At 36.7% G+C, this 26,167-nt stretch overlaps 1 protein-coding gene across 4 annotated transcripts; it reads left to right on the forward strand.

Annotated features, from left to right (window-relative positions):
* LYRM7 (LYR motif containing 7) lies at nucleotides 1-25,830 on the forward strand. Of its 4 annotated transcripts, none has more exons than XM_055429857.2 (5): nucleotides 1-74; nucleotides 6,375-6,447; nucleotides 8,587-8,657; nucleotides 13,262-13,343; nucleotides 23,302-25,830. In XM_055429857.2, exons 1-5 carry the CDS (start codon nucleotides 57-59, stop codon nucleotides 23,370-23,372), a joined length of 315 nt encoding a protein of 104 aa, XP_055285832.2. In that variant the 5' UTR covers nucleotides 1-56; the 3' UTR covers nucleotides 23,373-25,830. The 4 variants fall into 4 exon arrangements, with proteins under 4 accessions (XP_055285832.2, XP_055285833.2, XP_088694945.1 ...); XM_055429858.2 differs by having other exon boundaries at nucleotides 8,590-8,657; XM_088838819.1 differs by lacking the exon at nucleotides 1-74 and adding an exon at nucleotides 260-434.
* The last annotated feature ends 337 nt before the right edge of the window (nucleotides 25,831-26,167 follow it).

A 26,167-nucleotide genomic window follows, 5' to 3' on the forward strand; every position in this document is an offset into this window, starting at 1 on the left:
CGCGAGGCGGGGCGACTCGACCGCTGGAGAAGTAGGCGCAAGCGGAGGCGAGAGCCATGGGTCAGGCGGCCAAGGTGACTGGGTCCGGGGAGGGGTTGAGTGTGATGCCAGCGGGGAGAGTAAGAGAGCGGCCTTGCGAACATAGTCTGGAGTCTCAGTAACTGAGGTTCAGGACCCTCCACGGAGGATGTGGCCTTTACACCTGAGAAGCCTGTAACCAGCCCTGGAGGGCAGTCGATGGTTTGTGCAGGTGCGGAGGAGGGAGGGCGGTACAGGTGGCCCTACTTCATTTACCAAATACAGACGGTTTATCCGTGATGCACGCCGGTGAACTGGCTCTCCATTCCACACCGAGCGTTTCTGTGAGGGACCCATTTCGCATCCTTGGGAATTGTACAAGACCCGAAAGTCCTACGCTGAAACCATCCGATGAGGTAAAAGATTTCGTCAAATTACCAAAAGGTGCATAGACGTCTAGTAAACAGGGAAACCGAATCCGGCAAAACCACTTGCCAAAAGTAGCACTTAGAGAGACAGAGCAGAGACCTGAGATTCCTGAGTCCTCTGAACGAGCTTTGGGAGGTGATGCCCCCTTCAGGATCGAGGTCACATATTCCTTATCAAACTGATGCGCATTCCTGGCCAGTGTATAATTCTCTGGGACCAGCCATCCCTATCCAACCTTAAGTATTATAAGTATGGCCGGTTGCGACATAGACTTGGAAAAGGGAAATTGACCTGCTATAGTATAGTGAGAAAAAAACAAACAGTGCTTATAATGGTTGGTCAATAACAGGGAGCCACCAAGAGTTCTTGTACTACTGAACTCTGTTCCTAGAACATTTTAATATATGTCACAGGACTGAAAGAAACAGAACTGTAAAGGGTTATTCTTTCAAAAAACTTACTGAGTGTCCATAATAGCTTTTAGTAGCACTTAATAGGGAGAAGGCAATGGCAACCCACTCCAATACTCTTGCCTGGAAAATCCCATGGACGGAGGAGCCTGGTGGGCTGCAGTCCATGGGGTCGCTAAGAGTCAGACATGACTGAGGGACTTCACTTTGACTTTTCACTTTTCTTGCATTGGAGAAGAAAATGGCAACCCACTCCAGTGTTCTTGCCTGGAGAATCCCAGGGACGGGGGAGCCTGGTGGGCTTCCGTCTATGGGGTCGCACAGAGTCAGACAGGACTGAAGTGACTTAGCAGCAGCAGCAGCAATCCTGTCTGGAGGGATGCAAAAGTAAAAAAAAAAAACAAAAAACTCATGTAAACTGAGACCTGAAGTGTTATTAGAAATTAAGTAGGAGAGAGGTTCAGGAGGGAGGGAACATATGTATATCTATGGCTGATTGATGTTGATGTATGTCGCAAACCAACACAATATTGTAAAGCAATTATTCTCCAATTTAAAATAAATAGTTTTGTTTTATTTTTTTTTTTAAGAAATTACCTAGGAGAAGAGAGGAAGGAGTATTCTGTAAAGAGGAAGTAGCATATGGACCATCCTTCAAGTGGGAATTTGCTTAGAAAACTTGAATACGATGAAATTAAATAGAATTCATTCCAAAAGTGCTTTTGATGAGAACTATCGTGTAGAAGACACTTGTGCTAAGTGGAAGATACAAGGTGACCGAGAAGTCTTTCAGGAAGTAGGGGACACTTCAAGAAAGTGTACTAAGTGCCTAGTGCTGTGGATGTACTCAAGAGGGGCGTATAACCCAGACTTAGAAAACAGAGATTATAACCAGTTAAAGTGAAACCTAGTACAGTAATTATATCATCTACCCTTAAAAAGTAGCCTATTATTCAAGAAAATTGAAGCAAAAAGGCTAATTTGCCTAAGCTTAGAATAAGTGGTAGCGTCAGATTTAAACTGATCTTACTGTAAAGAATTGACTTTCCATATACACTACGTAAATTTGTCCAATCGATATAAGTACATCAAAACAAGAAGACAGTCTGACCTAGGTTTCTTTATTTGAATAAAAGTTTATTAACTCCAAGGTGATATTCGTTCCGAGGCAGTAATGATGACATTTTCTGAATACTAGTTCTTAAAGTAGGGATACTGGTGGTTGTACTAAGTGAATTACTTTCTTTTTTCCTAAATAGCATGTAAAATAATTAGGCATACTCACTTTTCCTTCTTAATCCCTTGCAGCCTCTTCGACCACTCTTGTAGTATTAAACTCCCTGGTTTTCTATGTCGTTCCACCACCTTTAACAACCCTATGTTTGCCAACAGTCTTTTTCAAGACAATCTCAGCCTTCACTATCAACTGCCTCAAAATTTTTCCTTCTTTACATATTGCTCAGTTTCAAAGTCACTGCTACATTTTTAGATATTTGTTAAAGCAGCGTCCCACTTCCAGTAGTAAAATATCCGTTAGTTTCCTTTGGCTGTTCTAACAAGTTACCACAGTTTTTATCTTGAAAATACAAAATAAGGTCACATTTACGTGTACTGAGGATTAGAACTTCAACATATCTTTTGTGGGGACACGCAATTCAGGCCATAACAAGATAGATACACCACATTTTATTTATTCATTCATGAGTTGGTGGACATTTGGGTTCTTTCATGCTACTATGAATATTCATATACAAGTTTTTGTATGAACATTTGTTTTCATCTTGGTTATATACCTAGGTGTGGAATCCTGGGTCATATGATATCTGTTTAACTCTCTGAGCAACTGCTAAACTGTTTTCTAAAGCAGCTGCAAAGTTTTCCATTTCTATCAGCAATGTGTAATAGTTTCAGTTTTTCCACATCTTTGCCAACACATGTCACTGACTGTCTTCTTGATTGTAGACATTCTACTGGGATGAAGTAGTATCTCACTGAGATTTAGATTTGTATTTTTCAAATGGCAAATTATGTGGAGCATCTTTTCATGGACTTAGTAGCTATTTGTCTGTCTTCTTTTGAGAAATGTCTATTCAAATCCTTGCCTGTTTTTTTTTTTAAATCTTTTATTTAATAAATGGTACAAAACACAATGCCATAAACATTAAGAGTTAAAATATCACGCCTGTTTTTAAATTAGTTTTTTTTTAAAGTTCTTTATATGCTCTGTGAATAGTAGGCCGCTATCAGATATATGACATAAATATTTTATTTCATTCCATGGGTTGTCTTTTCTTTTTGTTGATAAGTGTCCTTTCTCTTAAAATTATATATATTTTTAGTTTCTATAAAGGAGATAAGTGTATAAAATTTAAGAAGTCAAATGATGTTATGCAGAAACCAATAGGTGTCTACTTCCTTCTATATACTCCCAATCCTGCTCCCCGGATATAAGCACTTTTTAATCATTTTAGTTGGACTGTGAAGAAAGCTGATCGCCGAAGAATTGATGCTTTTGAATTGTGGTGCTGGAGAAGACTCTTGAGAGTCCTTTGGACTGCAAGGAAATCCAACCAGTCCATTCTAAAGGAGATCAATCCTGGGTGTTCATTGGAAGGACTGATGCTGAAGCTGAAACTGCAATACTTTGGTCACCTTATGCGACGAGTTGACTCACTGGAAAAGACTCTGATGCTGGGAAAGGTTGGGGGCGGGAGGAGAAGGGGACAACAGAGAATGAGATGGCTGGATGGCATCACCGCCTCTGTGGACATGAGTTTGAGTGAACTCCGGGAGTTGGTGATAGACAGGGAGGCCTGGCGTGCTGTGATTCATGGGGTTGCAGAGAGTCGGACACGACTGAGCGACTGAACTGAACCATTTTAGTTATTTCTTCTTATATTTACCTCCATATTTATAAATAACATGTTTAAACTATTATTGATTTTTTTTCCCTCTTTGTAGTTATTTACTGACCTTTGTCTGTGAAAGTTGAGGATTTTGTTGTTCAGTTGCTCAGTTGTATCTGACTTTTTGTGATCCCATGGACTACAGCACGCCAGGCTTCCCTGTCCTTCACTATCTCCTGGATTTTGCTCAGACTCATGTCCATCACTTCTCTTCCAAGTGGTGCCATCCAATTATCTCATCCTCTGCTGCCTCCTCCTTTTGCCTTCAATCTTTCCCAGCATCGGGATCTTTGCCAACGAGTTAGCTCTTCTCATCAGGTGGCCAAAGTATTGAAGCTTCAGCTTCTGAGTATTCAGTGTTGATTTCCTTTAGAATTGACTGAGTTTGGTCTCCTTGTAGTCTGTGGACTCAACAGTCTTCTCCAGCATTACGATTCGAAAGCATCAGTACTTTGGTCCTCAGCCTTCTTTCTGGTCCCACTCTCACATCCTTACACGCCTGCTGGAAAAACCATAACTGACTATGTGGACCTTTGTTGTCAAAGTGATATCTCTGCTTTTTAGTGCCTTGTCTAGGTTTACTGTAGCTTCTCTTCCAAGGAGCAAGCGTCTTTTAGTTTCATAGCTGCCATCACCGTCTGCAGTGAGTTTGAGGACTAAGTTCCCCCAATACCCTGTTTCTCTCAGTATACAAATTTTGGTGAATCTGTTTTCATCTTTGATATTATTATGGTTATACAAAATTTGTCCAGAGCTGAGCCTTCTGATATTATAAATATATGATTATGTTGACTTTTTTCCCTTAAACCTTAGTGTTTCTTGAAGTTAATAACTGCTTTGTTTTAATGATCGGTGTTCCTACTTATCTATTCCCAAACTATGAGCAAAACTGATATCTACTAGCTTCCTTTTTGTCCCTAGCATCATCTTTCCTGGAGCAATCCAGCCTTTTGCTCTAGTCCAGAATAGTTGCTTTCTTTGCTGGCTGCACAAATGCTGACCTATTTGTCCTTTACCATCCTCTCTGTCTCTCTTGTGTTGGATCACCCATCTCCCTCATTCCCACTGTGTGTGTGCCTGCGTGTGTGTGTGAGAAAAACAAGCCCCTTGTTTTGGTGGAGCACGGTCTTCTTCTATAGCTTTCTAAGAAAGGGCATATAACAAATAAGAGACTTTGCATTTCTGAAAATACTGATTTGTCATTGCAGTTAGGTGATAATTTAGATATGTAGCTTGAAGATTTTACACCGTTGTCTTCTCTCAGTGATGCTCTTTAGAAATCAGGCGGCTTTCTAATTTTCTGTTTTTTATACGTGAACTGTTTTTTTCTCCCAAGATTGTTTTATTAGCATCATGCTGAACTCACATCGTGATATGCTGCAACATGGGTTTGTGTTGAGCACTTGGTGGAATCTGTGTTCTCTGTTCTCTCTTGTTGGAGATCCTGTGACTGTAACTGTTGGGCCATCTCAACTACTCCTTTAATTTTATTATCCTTTCCTCAATACCCATTCTACTTTCTGGGCAGATTTTCTGGACTTAATCCTTGCTGTCACTCATTTGATATCCAAGAGCTTTGGGGCATTTTCTGAAAATTCCTTTTAAAATTTACTATAACTTCTTTTTGTTGTTATTCCATGTTTGCAATAACTTATGTTTCTGAGAAAGTTCTTTGGGTAATCTTTGCTTTATTTTTATGTTTTCTTCTTCCTGTTTCTCTTTTGGTGTCTGCCTGTGATGCTGTAAGTTTTCTCATATATGTAAAATGCTTGAATAGTGCTTAGCACATAGGATACACTCAGTCAAGTTTCAGTATTGTTATCCGGTGAATGGACTGGGGGAAAGGAGGGAATGGTGGCAGACTGGCAAATCTTTGTCAGTAGTCTAAGCACAAGATAGGGAGAGATCTGAATTTAAATTGTTTTGGGTGATGGAGAATATCCAAATGATTAAAGAGAAATCCCTGCGGTTTCTCCGTGAGGAGTAAGGTAGATTTAAAGAATGACCTAGAGATTTCCAGCTTCAGAAATTCATTGTTTTCCATAACTGAAATTGAGAGGACAGAAGAAAGAACAGTGTTGGGGGGACAATGTTGAATACACTTTTTTGGTTGTTGTTAAGCACAGTCTTAAATATTCACAAGTCTCAGCATTCTACTTCTTTTTTTGGATATCACAATTAAACTTTCCTAAATTATCTGAAGCATCTTCCTTCTGGGCTCTTTTAAGATGTAGTATATTCATGAGTTTGTATGCATGTGTATATGACTTTAAGAGCAGATGAAGGTCTATGTTAAGAAATTGAGAACAAATACATATCAGACTAGCAAAGTTGGTTACCTTAGCAAACTAATTTTGGCAGGGGGATCATTAACTTTTTAACCATTCTCATATTATTTTGTTTCAAAGAATTTTGTATATTTTTGTTAGTACATAAGGCTAATTTTTTAAAATCTAAAGATAAATAATCAAGGGAGTTATTTTGACCAACTCTTTTTTTCACCAGCTACTTTGAAAAATAATCTTAAGAAATAAGTGCTGTTTAATCCTTGTAATTATGTAAAATGTGAAAATTTTTTCTTTTGAGGTCTGAATTCTGATTTTCTTTCCAGGTTTTACAGCTCTTTAAAGCATTGCACAGGACCAGACAACAGGTTTTTAAAAATGATGCTAGAGCATTAGAAGGTAAGTTTATACTTTGCCACTTTGAAGCAAGTCCATTTTTCAGTTGGCTGCTAGTAGTCCAAGAGACCCTGTATGGTTAAGACCTGCCTTGGGCAATGACCTTCACTGTCTCTCTCTTAATGTTTGTTTGTTTGTTTTAATGAGTCTATATTACACTTCTTTGAGAAGTACTTACTTAGAAAAACTGTAAAAGATCAAGTTTTCATAAAGAATAAGGGAAAAAAAAGGATCAGAATTTCATGGCTTGCCTTACGTTCAAGCCATGAAACTCATTTCTCTATTATATAATCAAATTTTCACATTCTCTAGTACCAGATAGTTCAGTTCAGTTCAGTCGCTCAGTCGTGTCCGACTCCTTGCAACCCCGTGAATCACAGCACGCCAGGCCTCCCTGTCCATCACCAACTCCTGGAGTTTACTCAAACTCATGTCCACAGAGTCGGTGATGCCATCCAGCCATCTCATTCTCTATCGTCCCCTTCTCCTCCCGCCCCCAACCTTTCCCAGCATCAGAGTCTTTTCCAGATAGTACCATATTGTTAATGCCAGTGTCTTTCTAGAAGTGGCAGCAGCTATGAAACTATGAAAGGGAATCTATCACAAATGGTTCCAGATTCAGTATTTCACTGTTCAAAGTGGTTTCTGTATTTTCTGGAACTCAGAGCTCTAAAGTTTAAGTTCTGTGTTGGTCATACTCAGTTTCTAAAACTCTTTAAGAGGATACCTTAGGAGGGAGAGTATATAAGTTGGGGGATTGTTACTGACATATGCATACTACTGTATATAAAACAGATAAATAATAAGGCATGGGATAACTAATATAACACAAAGAACTTTACTCAGCACTCTATAATGATCCGTATTGGGAAAGAATCTAAAAAAGGGTAGTTATATGTATGTGTATAACTGATTCACTTTGCTGTACAGCAGAAACTAACATACATTGTAAATTAACTGTACTCCAATAAAATTTGTTTTTAAAAATTCAACCTCCATTTAAAAAAATAAGGGAAAATAAGAGGGCATCTAGGTAAAGTGTCCCCACTGTCCCTATGAATTCAAGTTTTTGTAATTTACCAAAAACATTTCTTGAATATTAAAGTATATGCTTCATATTATATGTGTTACACAAATTCCTTATTTAATTCTTATCACAGACCTGTTAGGTAGTTACTATTATAATTTCTAGTTTTGCAGATGAGAAAACTGACAATAATGTGAAAGGATAGGTGGAGCTGGGATTTAGGCTCAGCATTCTGGCTTCAAAGTCTGAACTCTTAACCACATTACATGTTGACATGTATTGAGCATAGGAGGAAGGTTCTATGGCTCATCTCCATCACCATAGCATATTTTTGTGCCTTTAAATGTTTTTAAGTGAAATAATTATAAGAATAGCTAACAATGCATGCTGCTGCTGCTGCGTCACTTCAGTCGTGTCCGACTCTGTGTGACCCCATAGACAGAAGCCCACCAGGGTCCCCTGTCCCTGGGATTCTCCAGGCAAGAACACTGGAGTGGGTTGCCATTTCCTTCTCCTTTACTATTAAATGCTCACAGCAGCACTATAAGGCAATTTATCAGTTATATTAAATTATTCTGCGTAGTGATGCCAAAGCATTGGATTATATGAACAAAAGTTTCATTTGTCCATCATTTTACTTGTCAGCCAAGGCACTCAAAATTATTTACATATCTTCCTTGCTGCAGTATCTTCATTTTAAGTGTTTTGGAGGAGGGACAGTTAAACATGCTTATATGTATTGAGTTTGCCATCTTAAAAAAAAAAGCATTTTAATTCAGATCCTTATATTTACAAAAGCAAAGTATTAATTTGAATTTATTAGGATCTCACAGCTAGAGGGTCAAATGAAATTAGAAATAAAAAGCAGGAAACAAAAATATTAGAATGCTAAAAATATATATTAGGTTTAATTACAAATTTGCCAGCCTGTAAAAAGCTCTCCAAAAGACTTTTAAAATAAATGGCAAAATTATTTTTTTCTGCTACAGAAATAATAGATATGTATGTATATAGCATACAGTACTGTAATATAATGAATAATATGTAAATTATTGGGACAGGAATTATAAATTAGAAAAGCAGATAACTATATGCATATTTTTTCCTTTTTCTAGCAGCTCGAATAAAGATAAATGAAGAATTCAAATGTAATAAAACTGAAACTTCTCCTAAGAAAATAGAAGAGGTACAGTATTAAATGTTTCAGTTATGATAAAACTCAAATTTTAGTAACTGGAGGAAATGATAAAAATGGAGAGACTTTATGAAATAAAAGCCATTAGTTGATAGTTAAAGCCATCACAACTATAAATGACCTTCACTTGTTTGGTATGGCTCACCTCCTCAAGGGTCATGTGCCTACATCTATAAGATAGCAAGTTGCCTAGTGAAAAGAGCATAAGTGTAACCATGATCAAAGCAAGAACAGCTGAACCAGCCTAGAAACTCACAAAGATGCTCTCTTTGTCTAAGGCAAGTGACAAACTAAGGAGAGTGAGTGTGATAACTCTCTCTCAAGTTACGCAGAGAAAACTTCTACTCACTCAGCTCAGCTGGACAGAATTTTTTAAAATTCATATCTTGGCTGTAGAAGTTGAATAGCCAGAGTTTATGAACTGTTCTTGGTTTACCTTCTGTATTTGCATTTTAGTCACTTCACTAGTGGAAGATAGTCTACTAACACTATTCTGTGAGCTTCCTAGTATTCCTAGTGCTTGTTCATTGAAAAAGTGCACACTGATTCTTTTCCTGTATAAAGTCGTATGCATACATACATTGTCTCTGTCTTAGGAAGGAACACTGCTTCCTAAGTGTTCCTGGACCTAACTTTGTATAAATGTAGGGGAAAGGACTCTTAGGAAGAAAATGAGAAATTATTTTCTGGGTTAATTAAGATTCCAAAAATTGGTTTAGTAAAGAGGAAGGTACAATTTAGAGATTCTTATATGTTTAATAGAATTTCCACATATTGAAACAAAAAATTTTATGCAAATACTTAGTAGAGAAAATGCTATTTTTGAAGTAGTAAATATCTGTAATACACTAATGAGACAAAATGAGATAGCCTAAGGATTTCTTTCCCTTTAACATAAAACAGGAGAGATTTAACCTAATCTTATGATAGGACAAATGGGGACTATGCAGTTTTTATCTATGGAAGCAGTTAAAACGACCTGATAATCAAGTCATGACTTGAAAAGAAGTTTAAAGATGTATGCCAAGATTTGTACTATTTTGCTATTCAGAAAACTGATTATTAACAATATGGTACATGTGTACCTCATTTTATTGTGCTTTGCTTTATTGCACTTCACAGTTTGTGTTTTATACAAATTGAAGGTTTGGGGCAACCCTGCATTGTCAGACGCTGGTTAGCATTTTTTAATAATAAAGTGTTTTTTAAGTAAGGTATGAATATTGTTTTATTTATTTAGCTGCATCAGGTTTTATTTGTGGGATCTTTTGTTGCCGAGCACAGGCTTAGTTGCCCCAGGGCATGTGTGATCCTAGTTCCCTAGGGATTGAACCCACATCCCCTGCACTGGAAGGTGGATTCTTAACCACTGGACCACCGGAAAGTCCCCATTATTTTCTTTTACACATAATGCTGTTGCACACTTAATAGACTAGTGTATATTATAAATATAACTTTTATAGACAGTCATGCCTGACTCTTTGTGACCCCATGGACTGTAGTCTGCCAGGCTTTGCTGTCCATGGGATTTTCCAGGCAAGAGTACTGGAGTGGGTTGCCATTTCCTTCTCCAGGAGATCTTCCCAACTCAGGAATTGAACCTGGGTCTCCCACATTGTAGGCAGACGCTTAACCGTTTAACTGTCTGAGCCACCAGGGAAGTCTTTAATAGACTCATGTATATTGTAAATATAACTTTTATAGAGAGTTGGAAACCAGAAAATTCATGTGGCTCACATTATTGTGATATTTGTTTTATTGTGGTGGTCTGGAACTGAACCCACAATATCTCTTTGAGTTATGCCTGTGTTTCTAAATTTTGAAGTCATGATTTTAAAAATATTTAATTGCAGTCGGTTTATATCAACTAAACTGGAAAAGTGAACTATAATCTCCAGATTAATTTCACATATAGAGCACTAACATTAAGCACTCTTGAAATTAGATACTTGTTATATGTATATATATGTATACACACACATATATGTGTACATATATGTATATATTTTATGCTTTCGTATATTAAATATTTAGTAATTTGTAGGTAATTAGTTACATTGTCTTATATTGTGATGAAGCCTTGGCACCGAAAGGAATCCTAGGTGGCCTCTCGACTAGCAGTTCTCAGACTTTTTGGTCTCAAGACCACTTTACCTTCTAAAAAACTGAAGACTCCAAAAAGTGTTGTATGTATGTTATACCTATCAATATTTACCATAATAGAATTTAAAACTGAGAAATTTTTAAAATATATGTTAAATAATTAAAGTTGATAAGTTTATTACATGCTAACATATACAGTCTTCATGAAAAATAACTATTTTCAGAAAAATATAGTGAGAAGAATGGCATTATTTTATGTTTTTGCAAATCTCTGTAATGTGTGGCTTAATAGGAGTCAGCTAAATTCTCATATCTGCTTCCTTATTCAACCTGGTGCAATGTGTTTTTTAGACTGAATTATATGAAGAAAATTCAGCCTTATATAGATACATAGTTGGAAGATGGTAGGTGTATATATTATCCTTTTCAAATAATTGTGAATATTCTTTGATACCATACCTAAACAAGTGGTAAATTTCTTTAAAGGTTAGTTGCAGTGTGGAACTCTGTTAGACCAATAGATGGGTGTCTGTGTTTATCTCCTTCGTGGGGGAGTGGAGAGTTCGAGGTCTCATCCATAACCACATCCTGCTTATCCCCACTCTTCTCCCCTAATCCCATGTTTCTGATCTAGCTTTGTTTCTAGTCTTAAACCTAAACCCCAGCTCAGTTTATGCACCTCCAGTGAGTGAGAAGGCTCATTGTTCTTCTTTCTCTACCCTACTAAGCCCCTTCTGAGGTCTGTCAGGAGGTGAGGCTTTGCCCCCTACAGCATTCTCCATGTCAGTTAATGGCAGCTCCCTCCTTTTTATGTTCAGACCAAAAACCTTGGTGTTCTCTTTTGTGACTATTTTCCTTCTCTCACATTTACATCCAGCCTGACAGCAAATCCTATTGACTTAACCTTCAAAATATACCCAGAATTTGACCATTTCTTATCTTCCCATTATTACTTCCTGGTTCAAGCCACCATTATTTCTCACTGGATTTTTACAACAGCCTCCTAGCAGCTGTTGTTGCTTCTGCTCTAACTCCCTGCAGCCTAGTCGTGATCCTTACTAGACAGTGAGCCTTTTAAAAAGGCATATCCCATGGCTACTCTGTTGACAACTCCCATGGCTCCTCATCCCATTTAAAGTAAAATCTAAAGTCTCTGCCTGCCATGACCTTTAACACTGCATCATCTGACTCCTGTTAACTTCCTACCTCAACTCACCACATACTTCTTACTCGTCCAGCTTAGTGCCTTCTTTGAATGTGCTTTAATTTACCAAGAACTTTCTTGTCTGAGGCCGTTTATGCTGTTGCTTCTTTCTAGGATATTCTTTCATATGCCCTCATGTCTTCATTTAGTAGACCAATAGATTTTAATGTTTTTCCCATTGAGTGGGTCTTTTACCCATGCATGGTTTTGTAACATCATGATTTGAAAAAATATAGGTTTACCAAGTAATGCAGACCTTCCAAATATTGACATAGTTCAGTATGTAATATTTTTAAATTGCATCTGTTAATATCCATCTCATCAGAAAAATCTTGAAGTATTGGGAATCTGTCAGGCTTAAAATGACAGATACAGGTTCTCCAGAATTGTGATTTTTGCTTAAAAGCTTACATTTTGTCATTGTCAGCAAATGACTGTCAGTTGTTTTCTTGAAGTGAGGTACTCATATCACTCATTTTCAAGAAAACATCTGCCAGTTACCCAAATCTGAATAATCAGAGCTTGTCTATCAGTGGTTCGTTCAAGTAGAAATGGTTTTCCACAGAAAAAGCTCTACTGCTCACAGCTCAAACAATACAGATGGCTCTAGTATTATGAAAATAATTTTTACTTTATGGGTCCCCTGAAAGGGTCTCAAGATCCTCCCAAGGATCCACGGCTCTGAGAATCACTGTTTTAGTCCAGTTCTTCATTTTGTGATGATGAGGTCTGAAACTTAAAGAGAGTAGATGTTAACCCAAGGCCACACACTCAATGATAGAGCCAGAGTTGGAGTCCAAGTATTCTGACTTCTAATGCAATGCTTTTACTAACGTTCAGAATATCCAGCTCTATAGTATAAGAAAGATTCAGATGCACTCAAAAGAATAACAAGAAAATTGCACATTTTAAATGTATTGTAAAATATATATTCCAAATCTGTTCTGGGTCAAAATATGGAATGGATAGATAAAAGGTAAAAGTATATACATGTCTAAGCTTTCTATAAGCTTGGAATGGCTACAGAAAGTTAAAGGCAAGGAAATTCCCTGTCAGTCCAGTGTTTAGTCTCCACACTTCCACTTTTGGGGACGTGGGTTTGATTCCTGGTGAGGAAGTAAGATCTCACAAGCTGCAAAGCACAGCAAAAAAAAAAAAAGTTAAAAGCAAGTATCACCTAAAAAGAAATTTTAGTAGTAAACCTGTAGTTTTAAAAAACAGTACATTAATGTGAACCATTGAAAAAACATGCAGAGGATTTATTTTTGTTTGTTTGTTTTCTTAACAGCTAATAAAAATAGGTTCTGATGTTGAATTGATACTCAGAACATCTGTTATACAAGGTATTCACACAGACCACAATACGCTGAGTAAGTAATATTAAAAAAGAATGTTGCTTGCAGTGTATTTTAAACTATTGAGCAATTACAGTGCTTTTAATGCTAATTAGTAAAAAAGTTTGATTTTGCCAGTGTGGTATATATTGTACACATTTGTAAGGCTGTATTTAAAAGTGCTGAATTATGAAACTTTGCTTTACTAGACATTTTTCTTTTGTTGTTTTTTCTTTTTAATCTTAACCACTGGTTGTATTGCAAAACTTCAGTTACAAAGACAGTACAGGCATACTTCAGTTTATTGTACTTCCCAGAGAATGCATTTATTACAAACTGTCAAGCAGGCAAGTCAGGCAAGTCTACTGGTGCCATTTTTCCAACAGCATTTGTTCATTTGTGTCCCGGTGTAACACTTTGGCAATTCTTGGAGTATTTCAAACTTTTTCCTTATTAACTGTATTTGTTATAGTGATCCATGATCAGTGCTCTTTGATGTTACTATTACAACTTGCTGAAGTCTCAGAATATGGTTAGTATATTATAATAAAGTATTTTTAAATTAAGGTATTTACATATAATGCTATTAGACATTCAGTAGGCTATTAGTATAGTGTAAGCATAACTCTTAACATGGTTCAGGAAACCAAAAAATTTGTGTGATTTGCTTTATTGAAATACTTTATTGTAGTGGTCTGGTACCAAACCCGCAATATATGAGAGGTTTGCTGTAGGACTGTTTTTGTAATAATTTAGTTGGCATTCTTAATTTTCATAGTATAATTTGTCACCTACCTAGACTAAATCTGTTTCTTTATCTTTTCTTGATTTTCTATGATTCAAGTTATTTTAATTTAGAAGAATTGGAATTACACAGAATGGGAATATAGTTGAGGATCCTCTATTATACCTCCAGACTCTTGGTGGGGCTAGAGTAGAATCTCATTGGTTTTCATTCCTTAAAGTATTTGAGGGGACAATAACAAAGATACAAACAACATAAAAACAGAAAAGTACACAGTTTATAATAGTGAATTTTCACAAACTAAAATACCTATGTAACCAATCTGCACATCAAGTTATATAATGTTACTGTTGTCCCCAAAGACCCCTCATGCCCCTCCAGTCAGCCCTTTCCGCAAATATAACCACAGTCTTGACTTTCAACAGTATCAGTTTTTAACCCAATATAATAAATTGGAATCATATAGGATTTCTATATGCTCTGGCTCTTTCTCTCTCTTTGTGCCATTCATTTTTATTATTGGATATAGCAACATTTCTATGAATATTATATGAGTGAAATGTCCGTGTCATATGGTATATGTTTATTCAGCTTTAATAGGTACTGCTGACCAGCTTTCCAAAGTAATTAGACTAATTTACATTTCCAGGAGCAGTGTCTGAGAACTCAAGTTGCTTTATATCCTCACCAGCTCTCGATACTAGGCATCTCTTAATTTTAGCATTTCCGGTGGTTGTATAATGGTACCACATTGTGACTTTAATTAGTGTTTCTCTGGTAATTAAGGAAGTACTAGCACTTTTTCAGGTGTTCAAATGTCATTTGGATATTCTCTTTTATGAAGTGGCTGTTCAGGTGTTTTGTTCACTTTTCTAAGAGGTTATCTGCCTCTTTATTATTGATTTGAAGGAATTCTTTATATGTTCTGAATATAAATCCTTTGTTGGATATATATATATATTACAAGAAGCTACTTTTAGCTTTTTCATTTTGCTATTTATTTTTTATTTTTGTCCTCTGTTTTTTATCTTTTGGCCACACCACATGGCATATGGGATCTTAACTCCCTGACCAGGGATAGAACCTGCATGCCCTGCGTTGGCAGCACGAAGTTTTAAACACTGACCACCAGGGGAGTCCCTTGTTTTGCTGTTTTTACCTTTTGATGAGAAGTTCTTAATTTTAATGTAGTCCAGTTTAATCTTTTCTTCTTTTATGGTTAATACTTTTCTGAGTCTTGTTTAAGAAAATTTTGCCCATCTCAAGCAAGGTCATGAAGTGATCATCCTGTGCTTTCTTCCAAAAGCTTTATCGTTTGATTTTTTTTTTATTGGTTGTATCAACTAGAGTTGATTTTTTTATATGGAATACGATAGGAATCAAGATGTATTTTTTAAATATCTGAATATTCAGTTGATCCAGCATTATTCATTGAAAAGACCACTCTTTCACCCCTGCACTATAGGGTCACCTTTAGCATAAAATCAAATAATATATATTTGTGCATCTGTTCCTTGACTTCATAATTTCTTCAGTTAGTTTGCTTTTCTGTCCTTGTATCACTACCATAATGTCTTGATTGCTACAGCTTTATAAATCTGAATGGGCTTCCCTGGTAGTTCAGTGGTAAAGAATCCGCCTGCCAGTGCAGATATTTGATCCCTGGGTTGGGAAGGTTCTTTGGAGAAGGAAATGGCAGCCTGCTGCTGCTGCTGCTGCTAAGTCTTCAGTTGTGTCCGACTCTGTGTGACCCCATAGACGGAAGCCCACCAGGCTCCCCCGTCCCTGGGATTCTCCAGGCAAGAACACTGGAGTGGGTTGCCATTTCCTTCTCCAGTGTGTGAAAGTGAAAAGTGAAAGTGAAGTCGCTCAGTTGTGTCCGACCCTTAGCGACCCCACAGACTGCAGCCTACCAGGCTCCTCCATCCATGGGATTTTCTAGGCAATGGTACTGGAGTGGCTTGCCATTGCCTACTCCAATATTATTGCCTGAGAAATCTCATGGACAGAGGAGCCTGGAGGGCTATAGTCCATAGAGTCACAAAAGATTTGGATACAACAACTAAACAGCAACAGTAAATCTGAATGTCTAGTACTATAATTCCTATACAGCTTTCAAAGTTATTTCTAGTTTATGACTATCATCAGAAATTATTTGATCTAAGTAATATTTCTAAGGGCAATAAGCATGGTTAATCCTAAATTGAAAATTTATAGTCATTAGCTTTAATCTTAATCTTTAGAGTTTCTGTGTACTATAGCAATTATAGCAAAATGTTATCTTTATTATATGAATAAAATTTTAGATAATTTCAGATAACTAAATTTGATAACTGTATTTCAGAAGCCTAGTTTTAAGTATGATAATATTAGTTTAAATTTCTTTTTTTTTTTTGTTTTGGGTTTCTGTATATTTAATTTTCCCACAGGATTGAAAATTTTGACTCTTACATGATTATAGGATATAATGCTATATTGCCTTAATAATGGCCTCCTCCTTTCTGTTATATATGGATCTCTTTTTTCTACGTTATGCCTGTGGGTTCAAGATAGAACAATTTTGATTCTTTAATCTCTGTTTTAAAAAGTTACTCTAGCTATGACAACATTCATTTCATGAACACCTTTCAGAAAACAGTGGTGCTTTTTTATAAAGCTGAAATTCTGAGTGAAGAATGCATTCTGAAGTGGTATAAAGATGAATGAGGGGAAGTAACTGGTTTCAGGCATCTGCATATGACTGTCCAGTTTCCCCAGCCCTATGCATTGAAGAGACTCTTCTTTCCCCATTGCATATTCCTTACTCCTCTGGTATAAATTAACTGACCATGTATGTGTGGATTTATTGCTAGACCCTCTGTTCTGTTCCATTGATCTGTATGTCTGTTTTTATGCCAATACCATGCTGTTTTGATTGTGATTGATTTGTAGTAAAGTCTGAAACAAGAATTGTGATGTCACCAGTCTTGTTCTTCTTTCTAAAGATTTGTTTTGGCTATTTAGGGTCTTTGCGTCTCAAATTTTAGGGTTGTTTGTTCTGTTTCTTTGGAAAATGCCATTGGAATTTTTATAGGAATGGCATACGATATGTAGATTGGTTTTGGTAGTGTGGACATTTCAATAACAGTATTAATTCTTCCAATCCATGAAAACACAGTATCTTTCCATTTAGTTGTGTTTTCAGTTTGTTTCCTCAGTGTCTTATAGTTTTCAGGTTAATAGTCTTTCACTTCCTTGGTTAAATTTATTCCTAGATATTTTATCCATATGTATGTAAATAGAATGCTTTTCTTAATTTCCCTTGCTGATATTTATTCTGTTCATTATTAGTATATAGAAATGCAACAGGTTTTTTTGGTATTGTTTTTGTTATCTCACAACTTTACCAAATTTATTACTTCCAATAGTTTTGTTTGTGGAATATTTAGGATTTTCTATATATTATGTCATGTCATCTTCAACTAGTGACAGTTTTACTTGTTTCCAATTTGGTTGCCTTTATTTCTTTTTCTTTCCTGTTTACTCTGGCTGCTGCTAAGTCACTTCAGTCGTGTCCGACTCTGTGTGACCCCATAGACGGCAGCCCATCAGGCTCCCCCGTCCCTGGGATTCTCCAGGCAGGAACACTGGAGTGGGTTGCCATTTCCTTCTCCAATGTGTGAAAGTGAAAAGTGAAAGTGAAGTCGCTCAGTCATGTCTGACTCGTAGCGACCCCATGGACTGCAGCCCACCAGGCTCCTCCGTCCATGGGATTTTCTAGGCTAGAGTACTGGAGTGGCTTGCCATTGCCTTACTCTGGCTAGGACTTGCAAAATTGTGTTGAATAAAAGTGGTGAGTAGGCATCCTTGTCTCATTCCAGATTTTGGAGGGAAAGCTTTTGGGTTTTCACCTTTGAGCATGATGTTAGCTTGTCATGTATGGCCTTTATTATGTTGAGGTTTATTCCCTCTTTACTCACTTTGTTGAGAGGTTTTTGTCATAAATGGATTTGGACTTTGTCAATTGCTTTTGGCATCCATGGACATGATCATATGATTTTTATTCTTCATTTTATTAATGTGGTGTATCACATTGGTTTATTTGTGGGTATTGAAAAATCCATGCATCTCTGTAGTAAATCCCTTTTGATCATGGTGTTTGATCCTTTTAATATATTGTATTTTGGATATTTACCAGTTTTTAAATAACCTTGTTGTATTTCAGGGATTTCCATCTCTATGAGTTCTAAATTCCCAAAACAGAATCTAGAATATTCATTTCCTTAGTTTTCTTTGCAGCTCAGGCATGGATATGTAGCACACTGCTGCTGCTGCTGCGTCACTTCAGTCGTGTCCGACTCTGTGTGACCCCATAGATGGAAGCCCACCAGGCTCCCCCGTCCCTGGGATTTTCCAGGCAAGAACACTGGAGTGGGTTGCCATTTCCTTCTCCAATGTGTGAAAGTGGAAAGTGAAAAGTGAAAGTGAAGTCGCTCAGTCGTGTCCGACCCTTAGCGACCCCACGGACTGCAGCCTACCAGGCTCCTCCATCCATGGGATTTTCTAGGCAATAGTACTGGAGTGGCTTGCCATTGCCTTCTCCGATGTAGCACACTACATTACCCATATTCCTAAATGAGCTTGAGAAAAGAGGCTTGGCACAGAACCCATTTTTCTGGCAAGAGTTAGCATCAGTGGTTGCAGAGTCAAGTTACTGTTCCAGAAGTGTCATTGGTGTAGCAAGAACAGATGTAGTAAAGTTGAGTTTCTGCCAACATCCTAAATATAGTGTGTTGTACTCCATGAGCATAGAAATGGTGGTAGTTTTTTCTAGTGCCCCGTAGGCAGTAGCAGTTTTCATCATCAGGCCAGTTCATGGTATTGCTTTGGACAGTGTTCCTGAAAGCTTAGCCTCAAACCTGCCTGATTCTTAAGCCCTCACAGTAATTCCTTGAGTTAGACCAATAAACTGTTAATAAATGCCTTTTCTGCCTAATTAGCCAGTCAGCTTTTGTTACTTTTAACCAAGAACAATAGAAGTTGTTGCCAAGAAGTGAGATACCCGAGATTACACAATATAAAATGCGAAATGAAAGCAGGTGTTGGGGAGAGTATTGTTAACACGGACCTGACCATCACAGGCCTTAAGCTGGTGGCCTTTGTTATGTAGTGGTGACCATACCACTTCCTGTTTCTTGGGAGTAGATCTACAGCAATAAGGGGAGTAATCAGAATGTCAGTGTGTGCTCGTTATTTCTTTCTGCTTTCAGCAAAATACTGAAAAAAGAGGATTAATGCAGATTAAGCTAGTCAGTCTGTGAAGCACAGATGGAAAGAAGTACAACTTTGCTAAGGGACATTTCTCGCTACATCCTGAACTCTAATTGATTGAAGGTCCTATAATTTAGAGCCTTGCAGGCCTAAAAAAATGCCAGCTGCTACTATCCACTAAAAGTAAAGCCAGTACAAGCAAGGGACCTCTTAGCTCTAATATGAAATAAGATCAGTATCCCAAATCTTTCTCATTTGCCAGACAAAGATCAGATATAGGGTGCATTTATTCACCTGAGCCTGTAGATTTTCATTGTGCTAAGACGTGTCCATTAAACGAAGGGCTAGGAAGGTATGGGACAACATAGAGACCATTGCCAGAGGATGAAAATATTCATGCTTAGTAATTGTCAGGATGTTTGCCTGTGGCTACTTGTACATGGAAATGACGGGGAGAAAAAAAGATGTGTAGCTTACAAAATTTTTGAATAAATTGTATTGCCAGAAGCCCCAAGCCTAGCTAGGTCTCTTCAGCTCTTAAAGGCATCCTGATCCCTTAACTCATATCAACTGGACGTAAACTATGAAAACTTCTGAGCGTCAAAGAAGAGCTTTACCCCTAATATCCCACATCTGGATCCCCTAGAGGACAGACTAGGAGCCTTGAAGGACAGTAGATAATAGAGGGTCTTTGGTCTCCCAGAAAACAGGATGAGCTATTGCCAGTTTGGCTGACCAGAGTTTATTGCTTTGCCACGAGCAAGGAGCTCTTGCTCTTCCTGTCCAGAAGGATTTAGGATTTGCTGTGGAGCAGTCACTGCCATGTGTTTTCCATTCCAGGTTTTTATTGCTGTATCCTGTTTGTTCTTTACTATGGTCCAGTAGGTAGCTACCTTGTGAACCACAGCTGGACCTAATGGAAAGGCTGGCACATCATCTGGAGATCCTGGTTTTGAACCTGGATGAGACTGTAGGGGTCAGGTAGCAAATAGATGTAGCTTTCTGTGTATGGGAAAAAGGGTGCATATTCATGCTGTGCAGCCAAAAGGGTGGTAGGCTTGTTGCCTCTCCAGTATCTATTCTTTCTTAAAAACTGTGTTCAGAGTAGAGTGTGACAGGCAGGGCGGGGTGGGGGATGATTTTTCAGACCATGTGACACCTTTCTGGCCAGTGCAAGCAGCTGTCTGCTGAATGTTGCTTCCAATAAAGCTATTGTTTTTCAGTTAAAAAGGCATAGGCCAAGCTAGTACTCTGCTTTTTGTCCTTTTCCCCCTTCCTGCCTGGAATGTAGAGGTGATGTGACAGCAGCATTGAAGACAGACACCATACATGAAGAGTAGCAGAAAAGGAAGAAAAAAAGCCTGTCCTTGGTGGTACTAAGGACCTGCCTTAGCCTGCTGCTAAGTCACTTCAGTCATGTCCGACTCTGTGTGACCCCATAGACAGAAGCCCACCAGGCTCCCCCGTCCCTGGGATTCTCCAGGCAAGAACACTGGAGTGGGTTGCCATTTCCTTCTCCAGTGTGTGAAAGTGAAAAGTGAAAGTGAAGTCGCTCAGTCGTGTCCGACCCTTAGCGACCCCACGGACTGCAGCCCACCAGGCTCCTCCATCCATGGGATTTTCTAGGCAAGAGTACTGGAGTGGCTTGCCATTGCCTTCTCGGACCTTAGCCTAGGGTTGCCTTAATCTGTATTTCCTGATATGTGAGAAAATTAAATCTCTTACTTACTTAAACAATTTTTTGTTGGACTTTTGGTTAATCTGTCTTTTCCACTAGCTTGTGAACTATTTGAAGCTGAGGACGCTTTTTTTTTTAAATTGAGGTATAGTTAACATGTAACATTATATTAGTTTCAGGCATACCACATAATGATCCTATATATACATTTTGAAATGATCACCACCATACATTGAGTTAATCTGTCCCCATACATAACTAACAAAATTTTTTTTTCTCATGGTGAGGACTTTTAAGACTCTCTTAAGCAACCTTCAAATATGCAATACAATGTTATTAACTTCTGTCACTGTGCTGTACTGAGGTGACTATTATATATTCATCTCTGTATCTTCCTTTCCTGATGTAATGCCCAGGAAAAAATAAGCACCTATATGTTTGATAAGTGAAACAATTTACTGTCATTGTTAATAAGTTAAAACCTAAACTATAATATGCTCTCTGACGAAACCTGCAAAGATTTGGAAGCAGCAAGTGAGATATAAAAAATGGTTAAATAATACTTATTTAACGGGTTCTCATTTCAGTAAGCCAGATTTACCATGTGGCTCATAAGAGCATTTTCTTTAGTCATATCACTTCTCTTTTTTGTAGGAATTTCAGTTTTCCTTTTGAATTGAATTCATTATAAGAGTTTTTAATGATTCAGATTTATAGAAAAGCTACAAAAAAAGTTGAAGAATATGCTAATTTCCTTTATCCAGATTCTACAAATTCTAACAGTTTACCACATTTGCTTTATCATCTCTCCCTCATTTTTTCCCTGAAGTTTCTGAAGGTAAATTGCAGACATAATGTGTTTTTTTCCCCCCGAATGAGCATTTTTCAGATCATAACAGCCTGCTTGAGTTTAGAGCTGGAGAAATACTTCAGTGTATATTTCTTTAAAATACTTCTTTGTGTATTTCCTAAATTTGCAAAGACATTCTCTTACATAACAACAGTATAATAATCAAGGTCAGTTTATTAATGTTGATTCAGTTCTTTTATTCAGTTTTTTCTGTTTGTCCAAACAGTGTCCTTTATAGCAGAAGGAAAAAAAATGGATTGGATAGATCTCTGGTCTAAGATCCAGTTGAGAATCACACAAATGGCATTTAATCATGTTTTTTAGTCTTCCTTTAATCTGGAGCAGTTCCCTGGTCTTTCTTTGTCTTTCATGACCTTGTTGTTTTTGAAGAATATAAGCAAGTTACTTCATAGAATTTGGTGTGAGCATCTTTGATTGTAACAGTTCACTTGATTCCACTTAATTCAGTTCTTCTCCTAAAAGTTTTGTATCTTACAAGCTTTCCCTCAGTTGACTTCAGCAGGATGTCTTACCTAGGGCTCAGCATTTGTTGTCATCATCATCGTTGTTGTTGAACAATGTTTCCTAGTCGGGCCCTACTGTCATTTTGAACAGATAGTTCTTCACAGCCTGTCCCACATTTATCTCACTCTTCCCCGCTAAATTCCAGTAGCACTCTTCAGTTACTATGGCCACCCAGAACACCTCTAGTTGAGAGCCACAGTTCTGTAAAATTTTCAGTTGTGTGTGGGATCTTAGTTCGACCAGGCAGGTAAGTGGCACCCTGCAGTGAAAGTGCAGAGTCCTAACCACTGGACTGACAGGAAATTCCCTGAAATCTTTAAATTAGAAAAGTCATCTTGCTTTTTATATAGTTGGTACTATAAACTAATTTTCCAGTTGATAGTTTTAATTATCATTAATCTGTAATCTGCTACTGACAAGGTGTTTTGTTGTTATTTAATTATATTTAATGACTTATGCTAAAGCTGAAACTCCAATACTTCGGCCAACTAATGCGATGAGTTGACTCACTGGAAAAGAGTCTGATGCTAGGAGGGATTGGGGGTAGGAGGAGACGGGGACGACAGAGAATGAGATGGCTGGATGGCATCACTGACTCGATGGACATGAGTTTGAATGAACTCTGGGAGTTGGTGATGGACAGGGAAGCCTAGCGTGCTGTGGTTCATGGGGTCGCAAGGAGTCTGACACGACTGAGCGACTGAACTGAACTGAATAATGATAAAGCGTTAAGTTGGTCATGTATGCTTTTATATAACCTGAAATGAGAATCCTATTAAACTATCCATTTAAAATAAAGAACACCACCTTAGAAGGTAACTGAAATAAAATATCACTGGGAAGGTTTATCTTAAAACTAGATATTTTACTGTTATAAATTTTAGGGGAAAAGTTTATTTGAATTTAATTTTAATGATATTAAATACTCTCTTTGTTTTTCTTTCAGAATTGGTCCCTAGGAAAGACCTTCTTATAGAAAATGTGCCATATTGTGATGCACCAACTCAGAAGCAATGACTTTTACTAAAAAAATAAAATAAAATTCTTTGTCATTTTTTTTATTTTAAAATACACAGCTCTAACCAAACTAAACTGAACTGAACCAAACTTCTGGAAATGCAGATATTTTTCTCTAAAATGGCATATTGAAACTGAATTATAGTTTCATAATTAGCTTTCATGTTGAAAGGACATTGCTGAAAACTTTGGAACATAGTTAAGTATTTCTAAAGAACATTAGGTAAGAAGACATTTCATTTTCATTGAAAATCAAACTCCAAAAAGTGAAATAAATGGCTAGGGGGTTATATTCACTTCTCTTTGACCTTGATGAATATTTTGGTTTTATCATAGCTGTTTGAGAATGAAGTGTTTTGACAGGTTGGTGGCTTTTTTTCCCATGTGAACTGAAACTATTAGATTAAAATTACTAGATTAAATTAATGTTTAGTCTCCCAAAGATTAAATGAGTCTAAAAGTCATAGTTGTGCCAGCACTGCATAGAAGGTGGCCTTTGTTCCCTGAAAGACTGAAATTATTTCTGCAGCTAACAAATAACAATACAGTTTCATTTTAGCTACAGAGTGTATCTCTGTGTTCCTAAAAGAAAACTTTGAATCAGTCTTCTGAAGATAGATGAATAAAATGTCAAAATCATGTATGATAAATGGAATAAAGAAATCCTAATTTCTTAAGGAAATAGTGACCCTTGATCAAACTATATAATATAGGCTTAGTAGAATTAGCTGCACTTAGACCACAGCTAGACCTTATTGTGAGAATATAATATATGGTTGCATCCTCTTCATTGTAATCAATAAGATCTAAATGGCTTTTTTTTTTCAATATGTTTCATTCCTGACAAGACTGACAGTATCACAAAACAGCTTGGCATTCTACCATCTAATGGTGGGAACTGTAGAATTGTATTTAATATTCTTGTTTCTCTTTTATCTGTACATCTTTACCATTCTGTTTGCTCAGTGAACAGTGTATTCTCTTCATTCACTGGTCAGTTCTCCCATTTGATGACACAGGGTTTTTAATTTTTACAAGATTCTCAATGCAAAATGCCTTGTTGGCAAAAACGTATTGGTATAGCCATACTGAATATAGATGTCATGTTTAAAAATTATTTAATTTTAGTAGGTAAATTGTTGAAATTATTTTGACATACTACACTTAACAGTAAACCAGAGACTACCCTTAATGTTACCTGATAATTTGAAGATTAGTTAGTATTTGAAATGAATTATATAGGTCAGAAGATCTGTTACATAATTTTTTATCTCTCATACATATTTCTTATTGTCTGTATGGAAATTAAACCTACATAAAAGTATAAGTTGCTTCACATTTGAAATTTGCCCTCTTAAAAGAGATGCTGATCGTCTTCATAACACAATCACTGGTAAACTCTCTGACTCACTGTTGTTATTACCATTATCATTTCTCTAAATGTCTGTATTTTATATATTGAGGAAAGTTGAAGTCGTTTAATATATATTTTAATTGTTTCAGTATTATTTAACATTTTTAGAAGTTTCTATCTAGCTTTTTTCTTTAATCTGAATTCCCTTGTTCTGTTCTTCACTCATGTTAACTTAAATAGTTAATAAAGTAGTTCTTTATTTTTGCAGTGTAGTTATCATTAGGAACAATAGAGATTAATAATTAACATGTAAAATAAAATAATCATTCAAATGTTTATTAAAGCTAGTAGCTTAGATATTTTAAGACATATACTATATGTGTATAATATATTCATCATATACATGTATATGTATTACTTGTGTGTGTATATTTATATATAGTGTGTATGTATATATATATATTTGTGTGTGTATGCACTATGCCTTTGTGCCTTAAGACTATGCCATAAATTTCATTTGTAATATACCAGGATATCAACAATCGGTTTCACTGTCTGTCATAAAATTTTTAAAAATTTGGCACCCTATCCTTAAATAGCATGTATTTATATTTCAAGTGAATTGTAACATTATTTAATAGTTTTATTAGATCAGTTAAAGCAATTTTATGAGATTTTGGCCTGTTGTGAAACAAAGACTGTCAGTACTCTAGAGAGTAAATTTTGAGAATGATGAATATCTTAGTGCCTGACTTCCATATGGTACAATGTCAAATTTAATTAAATCTCTTTTAGTTTAAAAAAACTTCCTGTGTTTCCGAAGGGAATTACCCACATCTAACATTTCACTTTGACTGTTGAAACCTATTGAAAGAAGATGGTACAAACTCTAATTGCCGATATCTGTGCTCAGAGGCCCAGCAGGACTTTGTAAAACAATCTTTTGGCAGAAGTTAGAAAGGGTGTGTGGCAGGAGAATCAGATTTGGCAGGCATGTGTGAGGAAGAATCCCTCACTAAAGATTTGAAGCTAAGGGAAATACGAGAAAGAGCTTGCATAACATTTGGTTCAGAACATTGAAATAAAGACTTGAGTCTAATTGTGTTTAACTTGGTCCTCATTTTGCCTGCAGTTGCATATTTTAACGTTAGTACAATGTCCCAAAAAATGCAAAGTAATAAGAATAGGTAGAATAACAATCATTTCCCTGTAAGCACAAAGCCATAGGTCAACAAAGAAATGAAAATTCCAATTCTTAAGCAGAATTTTCTAAAGTGAAAATAGATAAATACAAAATTAATTTAACTTTACTATGTATCAGGAGTAACCTATGAGAAGTGAAATGGAAAAAAGATCCTGTTTATAATAGCAGACTAAACTATAAAATAAGCAACTTAAAAAATATATATAGAACTTAAAAATGAAAGACAGACTGTATTCC

Source organism: Moschus berezovskii, chromosome 8, assembly GCF_049115385.1.
Source record: "Moschus berezovskii isolate FMDL1 chromosome 8, NW_MosBer_1.0, whole genome shotgun sequence".
NCBI classification, from domain to species: domain Eukaryota; kingdom Metazoa; phylum Chordata; class Mammalia; order Artiodactyla; family Moschidae; genus Moschus; species Moschus berezovskii.